General features: G+C 47.3%; 1 protein-coding gene across 6 annotated transcripts in view; it reads left to right on the top strand.

The window, feature by feature from the left end:
- Positions 1 to 25,962, top strand: part of SPEG (striated muscle enriched protein kinase) — a 105,199-nt gene that overhangs the window by 49,947 nt on the left and 29,290 nt on the right. For all 6 annotated transcript variants that reach the window (XM_083590767.1, XM_083590766.1, XM_083590771.1 and 3 more), the window contains 12 exons: positions 1,596 to 1,804; positions 2,101 to 2,189; positions 2,833 to 3,008; positions 10,996 to 11,256; positions 15,431 to 15,589; positions 16,424 to 16,613; positions 18,731 to 18,960; positions 19,979 to 20,098; positions 21,344 to 21,448; positions 22,442 to 22,648; positions 23,618 to 23,741; positions 25,386 to 25,558. In XM_083590767.1, the coding sequence (XP_083446893.1) occupies positions 1,596 to 1,804; positions 2,101 to 2,189; positions 2,833 to 3,008; positions 10,996 to 11,256; positions 15,431 to 15,589; positions 16,424 to 16,613; positions 18,731 to 18,960; positions 19,979 to 20,098; positions 21,344 to 21,448; positions 22,442 to 22,648; positions 23,618 to 23,741; positions 25,386 to 25,558 (2,043 nt within the window). The remainder of the gene's footprint in view (positions 1 to 1,595; positions 1,805 to 2,100; positions 2,190 to 2,832; positions 3,009 to 10,995; positions 11,257 to 15,430; positions 15,590 to 16,423; positions 16,614 to 18,730; positions 18,961 to 19,978; positions 20,099 to 21,343; positions 21,449 to 22,441; positions 22,649 to 23,617; positions 23,742 to 25,385; positions 25,559 to 25,962) is intronic.

A 25,962-nucleotide genomic window follows, 5' to 3' on the forward strand; every position in this document is an offset into this window, starting at 1 on the left:
TGTTTGTGCAGATTCATATATGCATATTTGAGGTGCCAAACTTTTCACCTCATGACTTTGCCACAACAGATTTACACAAAGAGCTGTTTCTCTGAAATGGCCCCACTATACACACATGCATGAAAACCAGTTAAAGAATTGTAGGTCATTACTACATTTATTTATTTGTTAATACACTTTAATCTCACCCCTCCTCCAAGGATTTCAGGAAAACATAATGGTCTCCCCTCACCCCCAATTTTATTTTATTTTGTCCTCACAATGACCCTTTGGAGTAGGTAAGACTTGAAAGATAATGACTTCCCCAAAGTGAGCTTCATGGCTGCTGAATATCTGAAAACTAACATACTATCTTGAACTGATAGTTGTCATATGGGGGTGAGTTTGGATACAAGCCTCTCCATAGAAAACTGAATTAATAAAATCCTTGCAGAAGGATATTACTATCTCAGTTATGAAGACAAACATAATTCAGAAATGTCACATGGTACAGTCTACCTCTTCAGAATGCAAGAGGAGGAAAGTTCACATGTTTGTCATTAAAAGAAAAAAAAAAACAAAACAACCTCCATGTCTGTAGAAAGCATGTCAGGAAGAAGGAGGGTTCTGACTTAGTCCCTCTTACTTTTCTACTTTCAGAGATAGTTAATTTAATTAAACGGGTAGCATTCAAACATGTGATCCTTCAATTGCATTTGGAATGATACAGGCCTAGGAGGGCTGTCTACCATGTGATGTTTCTGATTGTGTGGTTCTGTTCTAAATCAGCCTCTAGGCTCCATTCCACAGAAGCAGCAAAGGTCTATTTGAGATAACAATGTTCATGCTAGGCTAAGTGCAGTGTCCTAATTGCAAAATAGGGCATAGTGGAACAGTCAAGAGGAAGGATGGAAAGAACTAATGGGGTGTTAGTTGGCTTAGGTAGGGGCAGGAAACTGGAAACTTGCATACATAAGAAGGAGCAGGGAAAGCAAAGAATGAAAACACTCTAACCATTGCACACCCTTAGGGCCAGTGTTTTTGTTTCAGGGCCAGGTCCACTGTTACATTATATGCTTGCCACTTTCCCAAGTTTCCATCTGGGGCTGCTCTAGTAACATTTGAATGATGAAAATCACGTAGGAAGAGTTGACAATGTGTTACGTCCCACATCAGCAGAGTGGGATGGAGCCTGCTAGGAAGCTGGTAGCCATAATGCCCCAGTAAGGGTATCTAAAGATAGCATAAGCAACCAAACATTTCCTGCTGCAATGCATTTCTATTACTATTTTGAAGGAACCAATGTATTCCAATGGTCAATTTGTGTTACTACTTTTTGTATGTGCCCCCTCTTCATGTGCTATTTTTTTAAAAGCAAATGGAAACCTCATCCCTTAGAATACACTGTAGGTGCACTGGGCTATCATGCAGAAAGCTTGATTATATCATTTACCCTGTGCTTGTGGCTAAACCGTCAACTAAAATCCCTGTATATGAGCCCTGCCTGCTAGGTGGGCGGCTATGTCCTGGTGCTGCTTTCCCCCTTGAGCTGGAGAGCTTTGCTGCTTCGATGTGATGTTCACAAGCCATGCCCTAACCCTCTTCTGCCTGTCTAGCTCCTGCAGAGTCCCACAGCCGATTGGTACCCCATCACGAGCTCAGCAGCCCTGTCACATCAGATGAAGAGTACCTGAGCCCCTTGGAAGAGTTCCCTGAGTCTGGCACCCCGCGGCACCACCCTGTCATGAAAGTGCAACCCCGATCTGAGATTGGCCCACCCCCGGTGCATGTGGGCATCAACTTCAAGGCTGCCCCATCCTTTGAGGTGAGCAGGTGGTGAGACTAGCGCAGGAGGGCATGACAGTGGAAAGTAGCCTATGGCTTTTGCATACTTGAATAAGGATTCAGGTTATAAGTCGGCACTTCCTTGGATTGGGGTTGGGGGCCCTGGGCTTTTGACATGCTCAGACCTTTGAGGCAAAAGTAAATTCCAGCTTTTACTCTGTTGAAGGTATTGCACCTAGCAGAGCTTGCCCTGCACTCTGCTTACCCCTGCCTTAAAGAGAACTTGCTTCCCATATCCCTTTGCAGTTGGCATGATCCTGATGCCCTCTCTTGCAGGTGACACTGAGTGACCAGGAAGTACTGGAGGGGCAGGATGTGGTCCTGCGCATTCGGGTACAGGGAGAGCCAAAGCCCATTGTACACTGGTGAGTGGGTTTTATGATACAGCATAACTTCACAAGTAGCCATGTTGTCCTGGGATGAGATGGGTGGCAAAGCTTTCCCAGTTTTGCAAAATAAGAATCTCTCTCAGGCAACCAGTACTTTTGTACATCAAGAAGAGAGTTGGGTTTATTTTATTTTTCCTGTCTGGCCTTCACTACTCCACAACTAACAACTGTGTGATATGTAGACTGGCAAAATATTAAACAGACAAGGCTGGTCTTTGATTTCCAAAGGGCACAAGACCCATCCAACCTGAGAATGGTTTGTTTTGTGTGTAAGTGGTGGGATGGCAAAAAGAAAGCAGGTCCTCAGCCAGAATGTATCAAGAATCAGACCTGAGACTGATAGGCCTAGATGTAATGGCAAAAAAAAAAAAAAGGGATCTCTGATCTTATGGTTTGAACTGCCTTGACTATATTGTACCAAAAGCTATGTTTGTAGTAGCAACAAGGTTGGGGGAAGGCCAATGCAGAATTGACCACCCAGATGAAGTATGTAGCCTCTTCCTGAGGCATGCTGCTGTGGAGGAGGGATGGTGAGATGAGATGACAGAAGAAGCATTTTGTGAAGTTGGATGGAGTTGCAAGCACTGCAGGCTCTCAGACCCTCTCCTCTGTCCTCTAGGTTGAAGAACAGGCATCCCATAAAGTATGGGCGGCGCATTTCTGCTGTGGAGGAGGACGATGGATCTTTCTGCCTACATATCCGCATGGTGGAGTGCACTGATGCTGGCTATTATGCCTGCAAGGCCATCAATGAGTATGGCACCAAGCAGTGTGAGGCCAAGCTTGATGTACAAGGTACCTTTGGAAGCCACAGAGCATGAAGATTAATGCTTGCCTGCCATGGGCTGTCCCCAGAATATCCTGCTTGCATGCCTATTTCCTTGGTTTACTCACTCATGTAAGCATGCTTCTGACTCCCCCCCCCCCCACATCCTGTGACCTATATCAATCCTCTGCCCACGAGTAGCCTGTGGCTCTATGGCTGCTTGTTTCTGGTTGTATTGTAACTCTGTCTCCTGCCCCTAGAATTCATGACAGCCCTTGACTGAATTTTGCCCTTTTTTCATCATGAGTCTAAGAAATTTAGAGCTCCAGTTTAGAACTTCAGCCTAACACCAGATTATTGAGAGACACAAGCAATCAGGTTTCTGTGGACTACTATGGTAAATGGGGCAAGGAGAGGAGAGAGGTTCAGCTGAAAGCAAGAAGGTATCATGAGTTCCTGAACATAAATACTACTTGGGATATCTTTAACACTTTTTGAGTGTTGAAAGCATTTCAGAAATCCTTACTGCAGACTTGTATGGTGGTTATATTATACCCATGTTGCCAAGGTGGGCTTGAGGTTAAGAAGATAGTGGCTTGCTGAGGGCCTCCAGAGTAGTGTAGCAAAAGGCAGATTGGAACTGGGGACTTGGCTATTTATTTATTTTATTTAGCAAAATTTACATACAGCTTTATAGTAATAAAACCACAAAGCTGTTTGACAAAAAAAAACATTAAAAGTATAAATAAAAGACAGTTAAACAGGTACTTAGAAAACATTCAGAACTAATTAAAATCTACAGTAAACTAAACCATTATTCTATGCTACAAGCTTATATTGGTTTTTCTTTCAATTTAAGTGGAATGGACAGGGTGAGGTGTGCCACCTCTGGTAGCAGCTATTAAGTAATGTTAAAAAGCAACAAATTAATTAATCAATAGATTTGGATTTCCTGCCTCAGGCACCAAAATGTTTTGGACTGTCACTATTCATGACTTTCATTAGAGAATCCTGGGAATTTTACTTGCCTCCTTAGAACTGGGGACCCCTGGAAGGAGGGAATGGGGCCAAGCTAGATGAGATACTTCGTTTTGGAATAGTGGATGCTTATGATGCTGGGATTGAGATCAGCCTTTGATGCTGGGATTAGGGGTGCTCCCAGTCCATGTTTGGGTGGGATTCAGTCACATACTGGGAAATTCAGGTTGCACAATTATAGTTGGTTGGGAGGTCTCTACACCCCCAAAAGATAGGATTCTTTCCAATAAGGAAAGTGATGGGAAAACACACTGGATAGTAAAGGGTAACACTTGCTTAAATGATGCAACATCATTTAACCTCCCACAAACAAATCAGGATGAATGTTCATTAAATAGCCAACATCCTCTAATCTTCCTGTAAACAAATGAGAGTGAATGCTAATTAGCACCAGTCATCTGAAAGCACCCTAGTAAGAGCAGCAACAGGAAGGGGATGCTTCTTCATTCTTCTCCATTCCATTTATTTGTACACTCAAAATTTCACCCACCCACGGGTGGGAAAGCTGTGGGTGGGGACAGTGTGTGTGAATAAACAAAGAGGAAAGGGCTAAGTGGGCCACCCACTTCTCTACTCTTCAGCTCTGTGGGCATGCTCTGAGCCACTAGCCACTAGGGCAGTCCAACACAAGGCCGTTTTTTGGCAATCCTCGGCAACATTTGACACCCTCTCACCCTTCCAGCCCTTGCACTGCCTTCCCAAAGGCTCTGGGCTTTGGGAAGGAGGTGTGAGGGCTCTGACAGGGTCAGAAAGTTAGCACTTTCTCAGCTCTGAGAAGAAGCTGGAAGGGCCTTAGGACACTGCCCAAAGCATTGCACCTCCTTCCCAAAGCCCAGGCAGCATGAGGTTGTGGGGGGAGGTGTCAAATTTTGGCCTGTCGCTCTCCCCACCCTGGCGCAGCATGCGGCCCACGGGTTCCGTATTGAAGTAGGTAGGAAAAGTTGGACCGTCCCTGCACTAGGCTAGGCTCGTTCTCCTGGATAGCCCTCCATAGGTAGCTGCCTTCTCCTGAGCATGGCAAGCGCAACTGCCTTGAAACCCTTTGGAGGCCTGTTCCAGATGGGAAGAAGAGCATTCAGCTGTTGCTTAGCAACCGAGCACCAACTGCCAGTGTGCTCCCAATCCTCCCCCGTCCCACCTTGAGCTGAAACAGTGGCAGCTGCTGTGGAATTTTGGAGAAAGGAACCGTGAGCCTCAGAAAGGAAAGAGATGAGAGAGATAGCCATTGAGGGGGCCTGATGGCTGTGTATACCAATGTACTGCTCCCACATTCCCATAAAAACAGCCTCTGTCTCTGCCAGTGGCTTCCATGCTAATCATTGGGGCAATGAGCAGCAGCAAGTTTTACCGCCAGCTCTCAGTACACTCCTCCCTGACCCCTCAATCCTACTATGCCTTTTTCTTCTTGGCTTGGTTCCGCCTTTCCCCCCACCCTGTGGTACCCAGAACTGGGTCCCAGTGGTGCCACCTTCTTTCCAGTTCATTTCCAGCAGAAACTAGGGCCCATCTGCATTATACATTCAAAACACTTTAAACAGCCATGGCTTCCCTCAGAGTATCCTGGGAACTGTAGTTTGTCAAGGTTGCTGAGAGGTATTCGGAAAATCTTACTCTCAAGTGAAATACGATTCCCAGAGTTTGCCAGGAAGAGGACTCAATTGTTAAGCCACTCTGGGAACTGTTGCTTTGTGAAGGGAATAGAGGTAACAACTTTGAGCACCCTTAATAAATGACACTTCCCGGGATTTTGTTTAGGGAAGCTAAGGCTTAAGTGTTATGATACTGCTTTAAATGTATAGTGCAGATGGGGCATGCGCCAGGCATCGTCACTACCACCAGGTGAAGGAGCAACCCAAGGCATTTTGCTGCCTGAGACAAAAGGCAGGATGTGCCTCCCCATTCCATGTACAGAATCTGACCACTTACAGTAAAATTACTTCTTCAGTACTGATGCCGGGGCAGCATCCTCCACTGTACCTGAGGGCTGCAGGTTGCTTTACAGGGCGCAGAGCAGGTTAGTTGATAGAACTCAGGCAGAATGGTTGTAGTGGGGTTGTTGCCACCCCAGCATTTCCTGCCTGACGTAGCTGCCTCACTTTGCTTAATGGTAGGACTGGAGCAACCAGCTCCTGTCCACATGGGCATCTCTTTACAGTGCCTGTGAGCCTAAATGGGATGCTATCCCCATGCTGGTTACATCTAGTAAAAGGAGAGGCTCGCTTCTCAGCTTCTGTTACCTGACCCCATAATGCCTAATATAGGCCTGAGTGGGATTTGTGTAGGGAGGAACTGGAGCAGGCTGGAAGGAACCAGCACTGTATTTTTCCCTGTCATTGATAGCTGAGGGTATATGCTAGTATTGGCTCACCTCAGTCTGGCGGGACTTTTGGTTCTTTCCCCTATACCCTTTTAAAAGGTGCCCTTTCCACTTTGATCAGCCTCTCTTGCTGCCTCCTTGTGCTGAATGCAAATCCCTCTGATTGGCCCATTGCATCACCTTTTAGGGAAATAGAGGCAGGGCTGTTTTCAGGTCCTGAGTGAACAGGACTTGCAGGGTCTGTTCCTAGGATCACTGGATCTGCAGAATGTTCCCAGGTGGCATGTTTTACCTAGATAGGAAGAAGAGTCTGAGACTTCCTATAATGGGTTCTGCCTGGCTTCAGTGTTGGACTGGTTGGCTTGGGAAGAAGGGGACACTGTCAGGCAAATGGGAGTGTGTGTCTGTGTGTAAATGCACTGTGCTTGCTCTTTTGCTTTGCCAGACAGTGTCTACATCTGTGTATCTGCCAGGCAAACCCTTTGCTTTGACCAGGCATGTGTGAATTTGTCTGTGCTTTGCCTCTGTGTCCACCATGCTACACTAACCCTTTGCTTGCTGACTGTGTTTTTGTCTGTACAGGGGGAGTGAGCTAAGGTACTGCTTGGCCCCTGGGCCGCTCTAGCCAGACAACTTGGGCAGTTGCCTCTGCTCCCAGCGTTGACTGAACAAACCAGACTGGCAAGGCTTGGCTCCTGCCCCCACCCACTGGATGGCCAGCGCCGAGACTCACCTGGACCCACAGGGCCTGGCTGCAGCTGGAGGAGTGAGCCACTGTGGGTGGGAGAGTAGTTCTGGGCTGCCCTTAGTTGCGTGAGCTGAACCAATCTGTGGCATCTCCTTAGTGCGTGGGCAGGAAGCCTCTCTGTACAATCGAGTCTCCATGTGATCCACTCTAGGGCATATAATCTCAGTGGTGGGCACTGTGCCTGTACCCAGGCGTTACACCTCTAGGTGCTGATGGTGTTTAATCCCCGTGCCGGCATCCATTTCTGTCTGGCCTGAACTGTGGCCAATGTGTGGTGCTCTCTGTTTCTTCCATGTGTCCATGTCTTCTTGCCCCTGTTTGCACACTCCTGTTTCCAGGGGCCTGGGGCAGAGCACTAACTTGTGTGTTCCCTGGCCAGCTTCTCTAGAGCCTTGTGCTGCTCACCCACGGACCACACACACTAAAATGAGGCAGCTTTGGAAGGAGGAGGCCCAATCTAGGCCTTGCTTTCCCTCAAATCCAAGAAGGTGTCTGTGGGCAGAAGACTACATGCTCAGCTTTACGCAAGGCAGCGTCCTTATCTGCACGAAGTCTGGACAGCACAAGCTCACTGGGAAGGGACCTTTGCCCCTGAGTTGTGTGGGATGGAGGAGGGCTCAGGGAAATAATGGCACCCCACTAGACTTGAGCCTGCTGGGCTATGGAGCATCTTTAATGAAGGAGGCCAGAGATGCAGTCTCTTACTACCATTGTGCCCACCCCACTCTGGGAAGGTCTCACAGGGGCTGGGCTACAGTGAACCCCTTTTTTGTAGAAGAAATAAAGTCTGTTTCGTTTGGTAAAAGTGCTGTGTGGTTTGTTCCTAGCGCAGACCCCTGTCTCCCTCTTCCCCACGTCCCCTTCTTACCCCAATATCCTGCTCTTGTGTTCTCCACACCCCATCATTCTTTCATTCACATTTAATTTGCTTCTGAATATGGCTGCCTTCCTCTCTCCTGCTACTCATTCCTGGTTGCAGTGGTTAACGGGTTGCCAGCCTCAAGTAGTATTTTGTTGAAGTATTAAACACAGTACACACAGAAGTATTTGCTCGGATTTGTCTTAACTTGGTAGTTTGAAGTGTGCAAAATTTACAGGCCGTTGGTTCCCTGATGTGTGGAGGAAAGATGACACTGGGCCATGGGGGAAGCAACTTATTCCTTCTCCTTAGTTCTTTGTCTTGCATCCTGGTTTAGCACTAGAACTAGAGTTATTGCATCAGGTTTTTCCATTCAGCATTTATCGTGGCTTTGGGTGTTTGAGATGTAGGGGAGGAACAGGCAGTGCAAGATACATATGCTTCCTCCTCCTCTGCATCTTGAGCAGCTTAAAGTTATTTCTCTTTTTTAAAAAATAATATTTATTAAAGATTTTTTAAAATTATAAAAAAGAAAAAACAGAAAAAAAGACAAAACAGAAAAATAGAAAGAAAAAATACATCCATCGTTCTCAAATTTCTAACTTTCATTACCTTCTTTCTTTGACCTCCTCCTCCTCCCCTTTCTTGTATCCTGGTTAATAATTATCACAGCAAATCCTTTCCATAGTTCATAATATTTTGTCCTTACATTATCTTAATCTATTTTCATCTTCTCTTATAGCAAACCTTAAAACTTAAAACTTAAATCTTATTTTTACCAACTTCTCATAACCATATCATTAACCTAATTCTTTAAACATTTTTACTAGAACCAAGTAGTTCCATTTCAACATTTTTCTAACATTCATCCATTATTTTAAAACAGTCCTAATGATAAAAGAAAGAAAAGTAAAACAATCCAATCTTCATCCAGCGTCCCTTCCTCCTGGTCCCAGATTTTGTCAGTCCTTTTTGTCCCATTAATCTAGCGCATTAACCTGGTATCCTTATATCCGAGGCCCTCAAGTCTCTTCCATGTCCCTTCCGTGGCTCTTCTTCATATTTTCCTTTCACTTGTGGGAACTCCAGCTTAGTAATATTTTTGACCCTTTTCAGCAGATCAGCCCCATTTCTATAGTCCAGACTAAACTCCATGTGATATTTAAACACCTGTTTCAGATTCCCTCCAAAATTAAAAGCCCCCACAGCTCCAAACATCTGACGGCCCATTACCAGACTCAGAAAGTCCAAACATCCCTGCATGGGAGGGTCAGTCCAACCCCCCATTTCCAAACCAAACCAGACTTTATCTTTCTAAATCTGGTTTTTTCCAAATTCATTTATCAAATCCAAAGGCTCATGATCCTGCAGGGCCGCAACTCCCTCCATTTCTGGCACCCAGGATTCAGCAGTATCCTCTTCTCTCATCTGTGCTGTCATAGCACACTCCTGTTTTAGTTCCTGGGTAGGCTCCATGTAGTTTCCTGCTGCCTGTTCAAAATTTCTGGTCGCATTAGTCATCAAATCCATCTTCTGGCTTAGCTGATCCAATAAGGCATTTATTTTACAGAAAGCACCCAACAGAGCTTCTGAAAACATTGTCCTACAAGGTCACAAGTCCTTTCCCACGATTGTAATCTGTAACAGCTGCAAGCTCCTGAAGTTGGTTACAATTTCACAGTCTCCCTCTAGGGGGAAAACTTCTGTTTATTCTTTCTTTTAAGAACAATAGCAACAAAGTTTCTTTTTTAAGATATTCAGTCAATATTTGTTCCTTTGAAATGTGAAAGGAAACAATGGAGTCACTATGTTACTTTTCTTTTAGCTGTCTGTCAAAAACATTTGTCTCTGGTCAATGAGCTTCAAACGTCAGTCCTGACACTCCGCTCCAGGATCAGGACGGTGGAAAGTTACTTTACTTTAAACTCACTTCTGCAGGTTTAAACAGTCCAAAAAGAGATCCCCCTTCTTCTCCTGCTACCGAAGGGGGGTTCCACGATTTTAAATGATGAAAGCCAATCCTTTAAAAGTAATTTTCTAAGCTCTAGTTACGTTGTCTTTGCTTTATGCTGACTACAAAGAAACGGAAGGCTGACTTCCTGTTTAGACCTTCCCGTTTCAGTACCAAATTGAAGTAAATTTTAAGTCCAATTCCTCTCTATTGGCCAGTCCTTATTTAAAGTCCAATTGTTCGAGTTTTAAGTACTCACGGGTGATTCTTTAGATGCCAAATTGTCCCAGGAAAAAGGCAGCGCTCTCTGGCAACGGCTATGCGGCTTCGCTCCACGGAAAAAGCAGTAGACTCACAGCACCGCGCCACTTCCCCCTCTTCGCTTCGGAGCCCGTTAATGGGTTCCTTTGCGGGTTGGGGGGGCGCTAAAGGTGCCCGCTGAGTCCCATGGTCACAGGCTTCATCCGCCTGTGATTTTTTAAAGGGTCCCCGCTTCGCCGTAGCGGAAACGACCCGTTTCGCGCGGAGCTGGTCCCTCCGGTTCAGAAGGAGTCCGCCATTGCCGATGGCGCCACCCCGGAAGTCCCTTAAAGTTATTTCTCAAGGTGATGGTATTAGTTACCCCCAGTGAGTTGTGCAGCTCTTGTAGAAAGTTAGCCATGCCTCAGAGCTACTCTGGGAGAGTGCAGAAGCCCTAGGTTTTTTTGTTCATTATACTTATACAATTGAAGAAACTAATAGACATTGAACATAGCCAGAAATGCAATGAGTGAAGTTTCAGCATACTGAAGTCAGTCATTTCTAGTTTAATCTAGCTTAGCATTATTATCCTTATGAGAATATTGAACGAAAGGAATCTGAGTACTGCATGACACTTAACAGTAGGGATGGGGTAGGGATCGCGCCCTTTACTCTTGCTGGCAATCAACAAGATGTTGGCCAGCTTGGCAATCTCACTTAGCCATGAATACTCACTACATGCTTCCCCCACCTTGTGCCCTGCATCTTTTCCTGTTTTTGTTCCATTGCTCAGAGACGCATCTTTCTTTCTCTCTCTTTTTTTCCGTTTCCTCCTCCCCTCCCCCTCCCCTCCTTTTCCCCAGTGCACCCTGAGACCCAGTCCTTGGCAGTGCTGGCCCCCCTGCAGGACGTGGTGGTGGGGGCTGGGGATGCAGCTCTCTTCGAGTGCCTGGTGTCTGGCCCACCTGATGTGGATGTGGACTGGCTATGGCGGGGGCGCCTGCTCCAGCCTGCTCTGCTCCAGTGCAAGATGCATTTCGATGGGCGCAAGTGCAAGCTACTGCTTACCTCTGTGCATGAGGATGATAGTGGTATCTACACGTGCAAGCTTAGCACAGCTAAAGGTAAGGAAGGAGGAAATGCTGCACTGGGAGAAGTCAAGGTGGTCCAAGAGCAAGAAGGGGATGCTTGTAACTGGCTGCTCATCTTCAACCAACCATTGTAACAGTGCCTTTAATAGCAGTGTGATGAACATATATAAATAGGTGATGTTTATCTCCATCCCTTGAAACCCTTAACCTGCTTGTTCCTCCATATTCAGGTGCTCTAACAGACAGGAGAGCAGGTTGGGCTCAGTTTTTTTCTGGTCAGCTGGCAACCCTATTTTCAACAGGGTCATCACTGCACTGATATAATTGGGTGGGGGGATGGTGTCTCTGTGATGCTGAAGTTTTAAGATTCCATAATTATTTGACCATTCAAAATAGGCACACATGTTTAAAGTGTTACCATTCATTCTTTATACTAAAGCAGGAAGCATGAATAGCCTGCTGCCATAGGCCTTGGGGGCTGGCATGCCTCATTAAACCAATGTAAGAACCTTCACTTCACCCTGTCTGCTTCCCTGCCACCTAGAAAACGCATTGAGACTGCAATCCTAGGCACACATTACTTGGGAGCACTTTCTATTGAACTTTATGGACTTTCTTCTGAGTAGATTTGTTCAACTGGATAGCTCAGTTGGTTAGAGTGTGGTGCTGATAATACCAAGGTTGTAGGTTTGATTCTAGTAAGAGACAACTGCACATTAATGCACTGCAGGGGATTGGACTAAATGACCCTCCAGGTCCCTTCCAACTCTATGAGTCTATGTACCCATTTGAGAGAAGGTCCTACACATTAAACTCAGTGGGACTTGAGATATATATATATATCTCAAGGCTGGGGAAAGACAACTGGATTGGATAGGGGCAACTGCAGAACAAATTTAGTTTAGTTTACTTATGGACATCCTGTAGTGACTTAAAATACAACAACAAATTCAATAAAAAGAGTACAAATATAAGAATACTAAAAGTGTTCATGAAAAGTGGGTAGTGGGAGTGGAGAAATCGCCTAACAACATGAAATATGTCCCCACTGCCATACGGGGTGAACAGCAGCAGCTACCGGAGCCCAGCCTGCTGTCCAAATGGCCAAGGGTTATACAGCACAAGTTAGAGCCAATCCACACTTTTCTTTGTCCCATGATTTCTAGTCACAGGTCTGAGATGTTTCTTTTTTGTCTTGCTACTTTCCCTGGGAAAACCCGTTGTTTCCTGCTGAATCAGAACAAACGTCAAACGACAGAAAACCAAATAAACAGCACAAAAAATATAATGGCATGTTGTGGGAATTCCCTTGCCAGTCTTATTTCTATGCTACTAGTGCATTACAATTCTCGTGCAAGGACCAAACAGACACCTGGTTGTTTTTAGGGTGTGGAGCAGAGAAGAGCTTCCCCATTTCCTTTCATATGCAGAGCTATCTAGGACTGAGTAGCCACCATACATTTAAAGCACATGTATTTCCCCCAAATAATTCTAGGAACTGTAGGTTACCCCCATAGAGCTATAACTCCCAGCACCTTTAACAAACTACAGTTCCCTGGATTCTTGGTGGGAGAGTGAAGTCATTTGCTTTAAATGTGCTTTTACTGTAGAGTGTGTGCTCAAACACAGTGTACTTGAGTTGGCGTTAGATAAAAAGACATTCTAGACTGGTGAGCTGAGATAAATTCCTGGGCAATTTATGGGTTGGGGGGCAGGAAGTCAAAGGGCCAAGAGGTATAGTAAAGGATGCAACTGTGTGCCAGTCCTTTCTGGGTTACAATCCTGGATTTGAGTCCCTAGCTAAGAGTTGCTTTCTGGACCGGTATTAAGGGACAAGAAGCTTCAGCAGAGAAGGAAAGAAATATATTAATATAGTAGACCTTATACCTTAGGTATGTACTGAGCTTCTGAACTGGCAGGGACAAATAATACAGCCAAGAATAACCTCCACAGACCTGCTTGCTTGCTTTTATGTGGCCAGGCTGAAAAGGTCATTTCGTGCGTGGAGAGGTTACATGCAGAGCAGCTAGCTTGCAAAAGTGGGCAAAGGGAAAGCCCCCACCCTATGCTCATATGAGCACACAGTTCACATTCAGAAAAGAAGGCTGTGTACAAACCATACTTAAAGCACATTTCCTTCACCCAAAGAATCCTGAGAACTGTAGTTTGCCAAGGGTACTGGGAATGGTAGCTCTGTGACGGTTCCCTGAATTCTTGGGATGTGCTTTGAATGTGCTTTAAAGACACGGCGTGTATGTAGCAGAAGACATCCAATCACTTTTTTTTTCCAGGGAAGGGGATAACCATACCCCTAAGAGTTTGCACCCAGTCTTGAACTTGTTTGTCACTCAGATGCTATGTCATTGTTGTGCCCTCTAGCACCCAAGGCCATGCACAGCTACTCTGCTATCAAACAGTTGCAATAAGGAACTCCACTGGTGCTTTTAGCTAGGCACCACAGTTCTAGCCCCGGGAGTTCCATGAGAGAAAGAAGCTGAGCAGTCCTTTTTCACTTGCCTCAGACACACCCCAGACCCCTTTGGAATCTGTTCAGTGGCTTGGAAGAATTCCCCAAGTGGTGTGGGATTAGTTAGGGCCTGCTTGTTACCCATTTCTTGCCACAATCACCTCTCTTTCTTGCTTTGTGGCAGGAGCGGTGGGGCTGGCTTTAAAAACAGCACCTTGTTTGAGTGCAAGCAGCTTAGCAAGGCGAGACAAGTTACAGTATATTGGCACCTGAGGGAGAAAATCCCCATAAGCAGTGGAGGGTGGTCCAATAGGGTGAATGGAGCACTGGGCTGCCAGCCTCAGTCTGTCCTCAGCCAATCCCCACTGCTCACTGTCTTGCTTGTCCAGGGGGCAAAATTGTCTGTCGGCTTCCTCCTCCTTAGTCTCCTCCTCCTTAGTCTTAACAGGGTTTCCCTTGCAGAAGGAAGCAGGGAGGATGATGGGGGATTTGCTGACTCTGCCTGTTATTGGCTCTGGCTCCACTTTGCTGGGCCTCCTTCCCGTCTGCCCCACCAATACCAATGGGAACCAGCCAACACTGCCCAGAAGTGCTTATCACTGGCAACAAAGAATACAATTTTACCTTTCGGGGTTGTACTTATTGCCAACAACCTGTTTGCAAATTAAACCCACCTCTGGTAGTGCCCAGTGTCTTAGTAATGATGACACTACAGTGGCTGTCAATATTAGAGGAGGCCTGCACAGTAGTAGTGGCAACCTGATTGGGGAGGCAAATGACTTTTATTTACACTCTCCTCCCTCCTGGTCTCAGACATGCTCAAGTACATCCTCTGACAGCCCTGTCAGATGACAGATTCAAAGCCAATGAACAGATGTTGGAGGGAGTTGCAGAGGAGGGGAGGGAAACTGGCAAACCTGACGCCTACCCATACAAAGGGGCTTAGATTCTGTTACCTTAGTGATTTGAACAGAGGCTGGCAGCTTTTGCAGGAATGCTCTAAGGAGGGTTGTTGCCACTTTCTCCTCTTGCCCACACCCTAGCCTGGATCCTGTGCCTTTAGCAGCAACCTGACATGCAGAAATTCAGCAACTGAGGATTTTTGTGGTTTGGAGATAAAGCAGTGTGTGTGAGAGAGAGGGGGGGCACCTTTCCCTGTTTCATTTCTGTGCATCAGAAAGAGTGGCATTCAGTGCAGAAGAGCAGAACCATTTAAAAAGTTGGATAATTCATTAATTTGCCTGCTTATTTGTATGCTGCTTTCCCACAAGATATTAGCCAAACTGGCTCAAGGTGTTATCAAAAGATTAGCAAGAATTTTCACAAGGAAGAATAGCAAATAATTATATTGCATTAATAAGTAAATGAAACATAAAAATAACCTACCTCCAAGCATTAGGATCTAATGGTCACAAGGAGAACTGGAAGCCAGGGTCAGCTTTAAGACAGTGCCCAGAAAGAAGCAGGAGCAATTAGCTTATGAACTCTCCTCTTCCTTAATAACTCCAACCCTATGCCCAAAGAACTTCCTTCCTGCTCTTTTGCCCCCAACGTTTCCTTTGCTCACAACTTCTCACAACCATCCCATGCCCAAGGGTATGGCAGTCCAGTCACACAACCTGCTGCCAGCTGCTTCCCCCACTGTGCCTTCCATCCATGACACTGAGGCTGCTTTCGGAAGGGAAGGGGAGATTTCTCCAGGGCCCTCCACTGTAGCTGACCCTTCGCTGTGCCTTGCAGATGAGCTGACATGCAGCGCCAAGCTGACGGTCTTGCCCTCGCAGCAGCCACTCTTCACCCGCAAGCTGGAGGCCGTGGCTGTGGTGGAGGGGCGGATGGCACGGTTCGACTGCAAGATCAGCGGCAAACCCACACCAGTTGTCACCTGGACACGCTTCGGTAATAGCCTCCATCTCCCATTACAGGAGGCTCTGGGTAACAGGGAATTCAAAAATCAGCTTTTGGGGGTTTGGGAGGACAATAGAGTGTGGGATTGGTGCCCATCTATTCATGGTGGCCTTGATGTTGCAGAGAGATCAGGCCGCAGGGTCAAGCTGCTCCCCACTCCACGTTCCTTTTTGACAACTGGGAGGAGGGGGCAGGGGCAGACCATCAATCAGCTTCTTGAATTGAAACCAGCACATCTGATTATGGTCAAATGTGTCCACCTAAAGACTGGGCACAGAGTCCCTCTCTACCTCTCAGTATCTATGGCGTTTGGCTGGGGTTGCACCCATGTATATGCCTCTGTAGCGTTCTCTTCACTGTCTTGTTGGAGTGTCCACAGTTCTCAAGTGCACAGCAGGCCTTTCTGCATACTCTGTTTCCAGCTACAAACTCGGCCGCTGCTCTGGATGACAAAGTTGATCTACAAGTTTTTATTCAGGATCCTGAGCTGTGCTGGATGCCGCCCTCTTCTTCAGACTGGGAGCCGGTTGCTGGCAAAAGAGCTCTCCCACATTTGTAGCAAGACTAGCATGTGTAGGGCAGTGTGGCCTACCTACCCCATGTCATAAATTTCAGTACTGTATAGCTACTCTTCTGGGGTGGGGCGGGGCAAGGCCTCTCCCTCTTTATTTCCGTTCCCTATCGTGGCCCAAGGGATAGAGGGATGCCACCTCCACGCTCCAGGCCCTAAACCAGTGGAAGGCTTGGTTTCGTTCAGGATAAAGCCTGCCTGGGTTCCTCTTGCTTTCGGACCAGGGCTCTCTGACTGAGGTGTGTCTGATGCAGGCCAGCCTGTGCAAGAGGGGGAAACCATGCGCCTGCAGCGGGACGGTGGGCTGTACTCGCTGCTGCTCCTGCACGTGAGCTCCGAGGACGAGGGCCAGTACGGAGTGAGCGCCAGCAACAAACATGGCCGAGCCGAGTGCACTGCTGAGCTGTACGTGGAGGAGCCGAGACCAGCAACCAGCTCTCAGATGTGAGTATGAGGAGAAAGGAAGGGCTGAGGATGGGGCCTAGAGCTGGATGCCAGGATATCCCATTAAATCAGGGGCAGGGAATCTTTTTTCAGCTCAATGACCACATTAGCACATGGATAACCTTTCAGGGGGTGAAAGGTTCCATGGGTGGTAGGTAACCTTTCTACAGCAGGCTTCGTTTCAGCCACAGAAAAGTCTGAGAGTGTTCTCTCTCTTTCTCTCTGCACCCCCAAACACACACCTTTCTCCATCTTCTCTCCAGGCAAGCAAGGGGCATTTCTACAGTTCTGGAACATATTCCAGTCAGAGGGGAAAAGCACTTGGGGCCTGAGGAGTGGGGTGGTAGTAGTCTGGGGCGAGGTAGAGAACCTGGAGGGCCACATTTGGACCCTGGGCCTGAAGTTCCCTACCACTTGCCTTAGGTGTTGGGTCACAGTCAGTTGTGGGCATTTTAATATTTCTTACAGCCAATGTTCTGGCACCAGCTATCTTCCTGTGCTAATTTGCTTATGTGAATGTACCCATGGCCTCCTAATTCGGCTTGCACTGTGCCCTGGCACTGCATCTTTTTTTGTGGGGAGGGCACATTTAAGCCTGGGACATTTTTAAACCATCCTGACCAATGGATAAATGCTGTTTGTTTTCTTTGGCTTTTGACTACACAGTGTGGCTTCTCCCCACCCCCAAGTTCCATATTAATGTCAGGCAATAAACAGCTAGAAGTTGTTTGTCTGTGATATTAACTTCTGTGTTTCAAATGCATTGCCTTACTGACATTTGTATATGAGTGGTGATAGCTGCTCCCCGGCCCGGCCCGGCAATCCTAATATGAGGGGGAAACTCCTCAACCTGGGAGTAATTCTGTATTCATGAGAACCAGACCCAGCCTCTGTTCTCACTGACCCAAGCTCACAGGAAGCTCCCTGGAATGCAGGCCAAGTCACAGCCTGGCTCGTTGCCCAAACCAGAGTGGCCCTCAAACACAGTCACTCTCAGAGGGCTCTTGTGAGAATCAGCTTTGCCTATGGCCTTACCAGTCTTTCCCAACATACTCCGCTCTTGTATTCCTGTTCCAGGTCTTATAAGTGCACATACTCTTTCAGAGCACAAATCCTTCGATGCATCAGCAACTATAATTAGCATGCTTAAAACGAGGGACATTAGCCAGACAAAATAGAGGCATTTTATATTAAGGCCAATTGAACCGATTACATGTAATATAAAAAAGGACCGGGAGAGTCAATCTGTTGTAGCAGAATAGCATATATTCCTGGCACTGCATGCAAACAGGCAGTTATCTGGTTATTCCAGGGCAATGAAAAGCATTATCCCTCCCCAGAGCCAAGCTGTTGGGTTGATTGCAAAGACATCTCAACTTTAGTTAAAGGCAAATGTTTTTCCATTCCTCTTTAAGCGTGGACAAAACGCTGAAGCGACTGAACTGGGTTGGGTTCAGTACTGTATATTATTACCCAGTTTATTACCCAATATATTACCTATTTCATACAACCAGCCGATTTTCCTATGGCTATCAAAAACTGCTCCAAGAAAGTATGGCGTTTCCTGCCTTATACACCTACGGTTTTCTGTTTGTGAAGCAGGAGGAAATATATTCGCCAGCTGCTTTTGCCTGGTTGATTTCTCTTGACATGGTTCCTTATCTCTGTATAGTCACTATCAAACTCAAGTAGTTAGGGATCCTCATTTCCCAGCCACACACTGGATGATATTGATCTGTTATTTCCCCCTGCAATCACTCCATAATCCACATTTGTTTCATACTTCCGCAGCTCCTTTGGGATCACTTGATCTCCCTTCTGTAACAATGGAAGCTGTTCCAAACCCTCATTTGCCTGCTGCTTGTTTTCCCTGGGGAATGTTTGCAAGAAATTCCCCTATGGCTTTTCTCCACCATGCCTGCATCTGTGAAACCTGATCATGGCTTGCCTGCAGAGATGGCTTTTCCTGTTCCAGTAGGATACCTCCGACTTATCACATCTGTGGCTGTGATCCTTTGTGAGATGTGGCTGTAGAGTCCCATGAGCAGGGCAGCCCTGCGGCTGGGCTGGCTGCTTCGATTGAGACCTCTCTTTCCTCTCCCTTTTTGGCCTTGCAGCTCCAAGCTGGAGAAGATGCCCTCTATCCCCGAGGAGCCGGAACAAGGGGAGAGCGAAGTGGAGCGCTTCACCATGCCTGACTTTCTGCGGCCGCTGCATGACCTGGACGTGGTGGAATCCAAGGAGGCTGTGCTCGAGTGCCAAGTGGCCGGGCTGCCCTACCCAGCCATCACCTGGTTCCACAAGGGCCGGCGCATCGAGAGCACTGATGATCGCAGGATGATGCAGTGTAGGCTTCTCCCCTTGCATTTCCCCCATACACATAAGGGAGCTGCCTCATGAAACAGGGCCAGATCCAGAGCAGGGAGGCCTTGGACTAGGGAGCATCTGTGCACTGCCATCACCTCTTTCTTCCTCCTCCTCGTTGTTGCGGTGATTGTAATTTATCTCATCTGTGAGCTGTTTTGCACAAGAAACAAGGCCCCTCCAGATTTTTTTTTTGGTAAAGAGCTGGAGGATAGGTGGCTATATGAGCAGCTTCTTTTTTTCTTTCTTGGCACCATTGTCCCCTTGCTCAGCCACCCCCCGTAGGGCCAGAGGAAGGTGGCTGTGGCAAGGAGTCAAAGGGGAAGGGGCCTGAGTCTCTTGGCAGTGGAATCTCTGCAGAGCCATAGGTTGCAGCGGATGCCCGACTGTGCCAACCTCTGACACTGGCCTTGATATAGAAGCACCAGCTGGAGCTGGGGGGGGGGGCAAATTGCTGAGCCCTTCCCAGTGAAAATAAGGCAGGGTTGAGCCAAAACATACTGGTGCTTGAAGTGGAAAATTGGATGATCCCCCCTCTCTTGACAAATTAACATGAGGACGATCCGCCAGGAAGTTCCCCATCTCAGGCCTCACAGGAGCTGTGCTGTGACTTGCACAGTTTCCCGTGATTTCCAAAGGGGCATATGCAGAACTGTGTCCAGGTTAACTCGGATCTCTTTGTCTCCCATTCTCCTCCTCTTAATGGTGAAAGGTGGCTGGGACCACAATAGGTGGGTGTCATTGCCCCTGCGTCACACTGGCTCTGGCCCCTCCTGCCTGTGCCCATCACACCTGTAAGGCAGCACGTCCTTACCCCAGCAGCACCTGCAGGATTCTACCTTCTCCCCCCCCCCCATTGCTACACCTTCCCTCCCCATGTCCCTAATATCATTTCCCTAGCAAACATGTCAGTACCTGTATGCTTTGGCTCTCACTGGTTGTTCCTTTGTACAAAGATTGTAACGTGTTATCTGTTCCCTTCCTTCCACCGTCCATCGCAGACAAGGATGTGCATCGCTTGGTCTTCATCTCTGTCAGTCACGCCCACGCCGGGGTTTATAAAAGTGTCATTGCCAACAAACTGGGCAAGGCCACCTGCTATGCTCACCTCTATGTCACAGGTAAGGATGGGGAAACAGTGGGAGGAGCTGCTGTTCAGCATCAGCACCCCATGAGGTGCTTTGCCTGGGCCCAGGGATGGTGAACCTTGGGCCTGAGGGCTGACTATGACCCTCTAGACGTCTCCTTCCAGCCCTTGGGACACTTCCCAGGCCACAACCCTCACTTGCCCTGCTCCACACCCTCAAGTGCCTTTGCATGGCTGGAATGTGTCCTTGAACTATAACAATGCCTGTCATTTGCCTGGAGTTGTGAGGGTGGGTTGGTGTAGAAAGTTCCGACTTTTGCACGGCTGGAACACAGCCTATTTGACAAAGGTAAGAGCCACATCTGTTGATCTGTCACTTTTGACTCTAGTCCTGTTCTCCTTCTGCCTCTGGTCATGCCCATTGCAGGCATGCAGCCCCACACATCTTCTCAGTGCTAGTGTGGAATGCCCCTCTGTAATATTTTGAACAAAAATTTTTTTTTCCTTCCAGTAGCACCTGGAAGGAACCAACTAAGTTAGTTCTTGGTATGAGCTTTCGTGTGCATGCACACTTCTTCAGATGCATGCACACAAAAGCTCATACCAAGAACTAACTTAGTTGGTCTTTAAGGTGCTACTGGAAGGAATTTTTTTTTTTTTTTTTTTTACTATGGCAGACCAACACGGCTACCTATCTGTAACTGTAATATTTTGGATCATTCTCTCCAAGGATGGCAAATGTGAAATCTAAGGGCCTGATTCCAGTCTTAATTGGTCATGGAGCTATCTTCTGGTGGAGCAAGAAAGTCAGCTATAGAGGGATTCAGATGTCTTCCAGCTCTCTGCTGTTTGAACCTTTAACATGTAGGAGACCACATAATATCATTGAGACCTGGAACTCACTCTAGAAAGAGTGACTTAAGCACCCGCTAATTAAAAACATAGACTAGTACCCAAGCCTCAGAATCCCCTAGGGAAGGGGGCAAAGGTGATCCTGATCAGAAAGCAGAGCATACTGTCTGTGTACACGCAATATTTTTAAAGCACATTTGAAGCACATTTCCCTGCTCCTCAAAGAATTCTGGGTACTACAGTTTACCCCTCACTTTGTTACAATTCTCAGCAACCCTTAACAAACTACAGGGCTCAGAATTCTTGGAGGGAAATAACATGCTTCAGATGTGCTTTAAAGGAATAATGTGTACATATACCCCTGTCTCCTCATCTTCCCCTGTGTTCTTGATGGGTCCTCACCCACCTCCATGCTTGCCTTTTACAGATGTGGTGCCCACACCCCCTGATGGCCCGCCAGCCATAGCTGCTGTCACTGGCCGAGCAGTCACTCTGAAATGGAACAAGCCCAAGTGGCTGGATTCAGCTATTGGTAAGCAGGGCCAGGAAGGCAAGTGGCAGTGTAGTGGCAGCCGGGTGGAGAAGGAGCTGGGCTGTGAAGAAATAGCTGCTTGAGGTACCAATTGGGAGAATTTGGTGTCAGATGCAGGAGCTGGTGCCCCAGTCTCTCCTGCTGTAGGGCAAATGCATCTTAGAGGGCAGGCCATTCCACATAACTGGATTCCTCTGCTGGGCAGCCTGGCAGTTGTCACTGGGCAGGTGGGTGCACAATCTGGTGCTGCAATTGCAAGTGAGGCCCCCGCTCTCACTGACAGCTGCCATTGATGTGTTGTACAGCCCACTCTCTCTGCGTGCTGCTGGCAGGCAAAGGGGGCATTACACATTTGCATACACTGACTGGAAAATGTGTTCACATTAGCACTGGTGGGTTGTTGTTAGGGGTGTATCTGCTTATCTCTCTCTCTCTCTCTCTCTCTCTCTCTCACACACACACACACACATATATACACACAAACATCCCACACATACATAGCTGTGCCTCAGAAAAGCTGCATTTTGCAAATTAAGCCAATTTGCACAATTGCTGTTATTTTGTATACTTTATGGTATACAAAATATGTGCAGGCCAGTAAAACAGTTTACCACAAATCTTATTCAGCTACCTGAAAATTTCAGGTGGTGTTACTCACACACTTCCAAGCATATGCTTCTTAGCCCATAAGGACTAGAAACTTACTTTGTTGTTTTACTTCTGTTGTTGCTGACCAAAAGCTGTTGTTCATGCGAACCTAAAGGGCATCAATTAGCTTTAAGGGGGAGAAACCATCCAGAGGGTGAGTACAGTATTATCCAGTTTCCCCAACAGCCTGCCATATCCTTGTTACTCACAGACAGGTCCTTGCCTCCCCAATACTGTAGTATTGAGTGGGGGTGGCATACAAGCATAGCACAAAGTCCTGACTCTGGACAAATGATGCATAGCCTCACTAGCTTTCTGCTGGAAGTTCTCTTCTTCTGTTCTCAGACCCTGCATCTGTGACTTACACCATCCAGCAGCAGGTCCTGGGTAGCAGCCACTGGACTGTGATTGCCACGGGGGTACATGACACCAGCTACACCGTCCTGGCTCTGAAGAAGGGCATCCGCTACATGTTCCGTGTACTCACAGCTACAGCCAAGGCGAATAGCAAGCCCTCTCCACCCACTGAGGCTGTGCAGCTCCTTGATCGTGGTAAAGCAGCGTCAAAGCAGGGAAAGGGGAAGAGGACATGTGGGGGGGGGAGGGACTAGAAGGAGGGAAATGGAAAAGAAGCTGACACTATGGTAGTCTCCTCACACACACATACCCCAAGCCGGAGTGATGATGCCTGAGGGCAAATGAGATTTTCCCAGTCTCAGTCTGATGCTCTGGTGGTTAAACAAGAAACATATTTAAATAGAATCAGACAGAAGCAAATAGCCAAAGGCCCATAACAAAACAGAAGGAAAGGTTGCATTTCTAACTTTCTGCTCCTTTCTGGTCTTATAATTAGGCCGCAGGGTTTACTCAGGTTCTAATCCTAAATATAAAGATTCTGATATAATCAATGCCATTGTTTCTCCAGAGCCCATGGCAGAAAGCCATAAATGCTTTCTCCCTTGGGAGAACTGCTTGCCACCTCCAGCATCTTTGAAGTAGCTCCTTTGTTGAAGTAGAGTTGCTGAATCCTTTGCTTGGCATGTTCTCTATACACTTTGAAAGTCCCACGTAAGAACTGCTAGAAGTGGGTTTCCCCCTTGCGGCCAAGAGCCCATATTAGAGCACTTTTGGGATAATGCTTATTCTGGGCTAGAGGAGATTTGGCTCCGGGCTCAGTGTCTGGCTACAATAAATCAGGAATTATTCAGGAATGGCCTCTGGAATGTGAACTCCCAAAGTCAGGATTCCTGTTTGATGTGTCAAAACAGGAATCTAACCTAGCTAGCTGAGAACTTGGATATCTGTCCACTCCCCTACATACTGATGGTCCAGGGTGGGGTACCTGTGTCCCCTCCAGAAGTTGGCCTCCAAGTCCCAATAGTCCCAGCCAGCATTGCCAATGGTGAGAGATTATGGGAGTTGTGGTCTAGCAACCTCTGGGGGACCACAGGTTCCATATTCCCCATCTAGAACAGCAAACTGACCTCCTTGTGTTGTCTTCTATGGTGGCTGTGCTTGCAGGGCCTTACCTAGCGGAGGCCCCCATGATCCTGGACAAGCCGGATGTGGTGTATGCGGTGGAGGGGCAGCCGGCCAGCATCACCGTAACCCTCAACCACGTAGAGGTTGCTGTCACCTGGAGAAGGTAGGGAAGCTCCCAAGTCACACTTCTATAGAATCCAGCTCACAGACTTCTTGGTAGGCTGTTGAGTCAACTGCATGTGCCATGATGATGTTAAGATCTGGAATGAGAACAGCTGCCTTGTATCTTTGGGAAAGGGAGGAGGATGGTCAAAGGGGAAGAAAAAATAAACGACGGAGGGACTTTTTCTAAGAGTGGCCTGCAAGGAAGGTATTTCGCTTTTGCTGTGTTTTATTTCATTGCTTGTTTATAGCCTGCCCTAGTTTCCAGGCTCAAGGTGAGGTAGAATAATTTCACCAGAAAATCTGATGTCGCTGAAGGACTCACAATTTAAAGGCCATTTTGTCCTTAGCTTGGAGAGCAAGCCTGGGTTTGCCATCAAATGTTGAACTCAGCAATGGCAAACCATGCCCCCTTTGGTAAGTCCACCTGTCTGATACAGGTCTTTGCAGTGGAAGCTGGTCCGTTAGGAGAATGGGATGCTGCCCCACAATCCCAGATTGTCCTCAACCCCAGCCCCTACTTGCCTGCCTTTGTAGTTAGAAACAGTCCAGGAGACGGTACTGGCTCTCAGCTTCTTCCTCCTTAGTCTTTTTAACAGGAAGGATGGGTACAAACTGGGATTAGTTAGCGCTGTCTGTCATTGCCTCTGGCTCCACCCACAGTTTGGGCTCCCTGCTTTCTCCCCTAACAGTACCCTAATGCGTCTCTGCAAACACCTGTGAGTCTCATGTTCCCACTTTCAGATATATAGCTGAAATATCTTAGGTGGATGCCAAGGATGAAATTGTCACAATTTAAGCAACCTATGGCACTGAGGCGGTTATACAGTGTTTGGCTGAACATTCATTCTCACCATGCATATTTATTGGAATATGCATGAAAAGGAATTATAACACATTTTTTATATTGTATAACTTTAGTTTCAGGTGTGACTCAACAGCTCCTCATGCTGCTAATGTTTATGTTTCAAATTAATCAAAAGAGCTGTGTTATGAGTCACCCCCATGAAATATGTCGTGCTTCTCATCAGGAGCTCAGTGTTAAGATTCTGAACAGAAGCAAGAGCTGTGCTCTTAATTGCTGAGGAACCTGGATTTGGTATGAAGCCACAGAGGCAGTTGGCGAGGCAAGGTGACAAGGAACTGCTAGTGGCAAAAGGGGTGCAACAGAGGAGGCTCCCTTATGCCGAGTCAGACCGGCAATCCATCTGGTTCAGGGTTGTGTATACTGCCTGGTTGTGGATCTCTGACAGGGAACATTCCCAGCCCTACCTGGAGACACCAGGGAATGAACCTGGGACCTTCTGCATGCCAAGCAGATACTCCACCACGGAACTATGTCTCTTTTCCAAAGTAGTGGGATTTCTTCTACTAACTCCCATTGTGCAAGTGGAAATCCTTGAGCTGTTAATAGAATCCCACCACTTTGGGGAAGAGACATAGTTCAGTGGTAGAACACCTGCTTGGCATGCAGAAGGTGCCAGCCTGGGGGAACCCCTAGAACAGATTAAGGGTGTTTGTGCAGGGGGGATGTCCTTTTGTACTAGCAGTAATCCTTGTGCTGCTGGCAGGCGCCTGACTTAGCGCTATGTTGAATACAACCCTGAGCCTCCCATCCCATGCTCTTTTGCCTTGTCCCTGCCAGGTCCGGTGTGGTGCTGAAGGACAGCGATGCCAGCTGGGAGATGAGCATGCCCGATGATGACCAGCACGCCTTGCGATTCTTCCGGGTGGGCAGGGGGGATGTGGGGGAAATGACCTGCGAGGTGAGCAACCAGCATGGATATGACCACTGCTTCATCAGCTTGGAGTTGGCAGGTATGGGATGCCCAGAACCCCTGACATGCTCCAACTTCATCCCCAGTCTTGGCTCTCAGCCGTGTCTCCACTGACGACCATGCCCCACATCCTTATATATGGAGTCACAGCCTCACCCATTGGGATAGAACTTGCCTTTAAGCTCTTTCCAGAATCTGGAAGCAGACTTAGGGCTCACCCAAGCCACAGCTAGGTATCACAAGGGGCAGCAGTCTGCTCTCGGTCCTAGGCTTTCACATAAGCTGGATATCACAAGGCCAGAGGAGAAGGTCTTCCCCAGAGGGAGGGAGCAAGATAGGCAGCTTCTTTAGTGAACTAAGCTGGGAAATTTATTTATTTTGGGGTCACTTAGGGAGGGGAGGGGATCTTCCCTTGCTTCAACAGATTGTGTGTTTCTGTCCCCA

This window comes from Podarcis filfolensis (genome assembly GCF_964270895.1).
Source record: "Podarcis filfolensis genome assembly, chromosome: 1".
Taxonomy (NCBI): Eukaryota; Metazoa; Chordata; class Lepidosauria; order Squamata; family Lacertidae; genus Podarcis; species Podarcis filfolensis.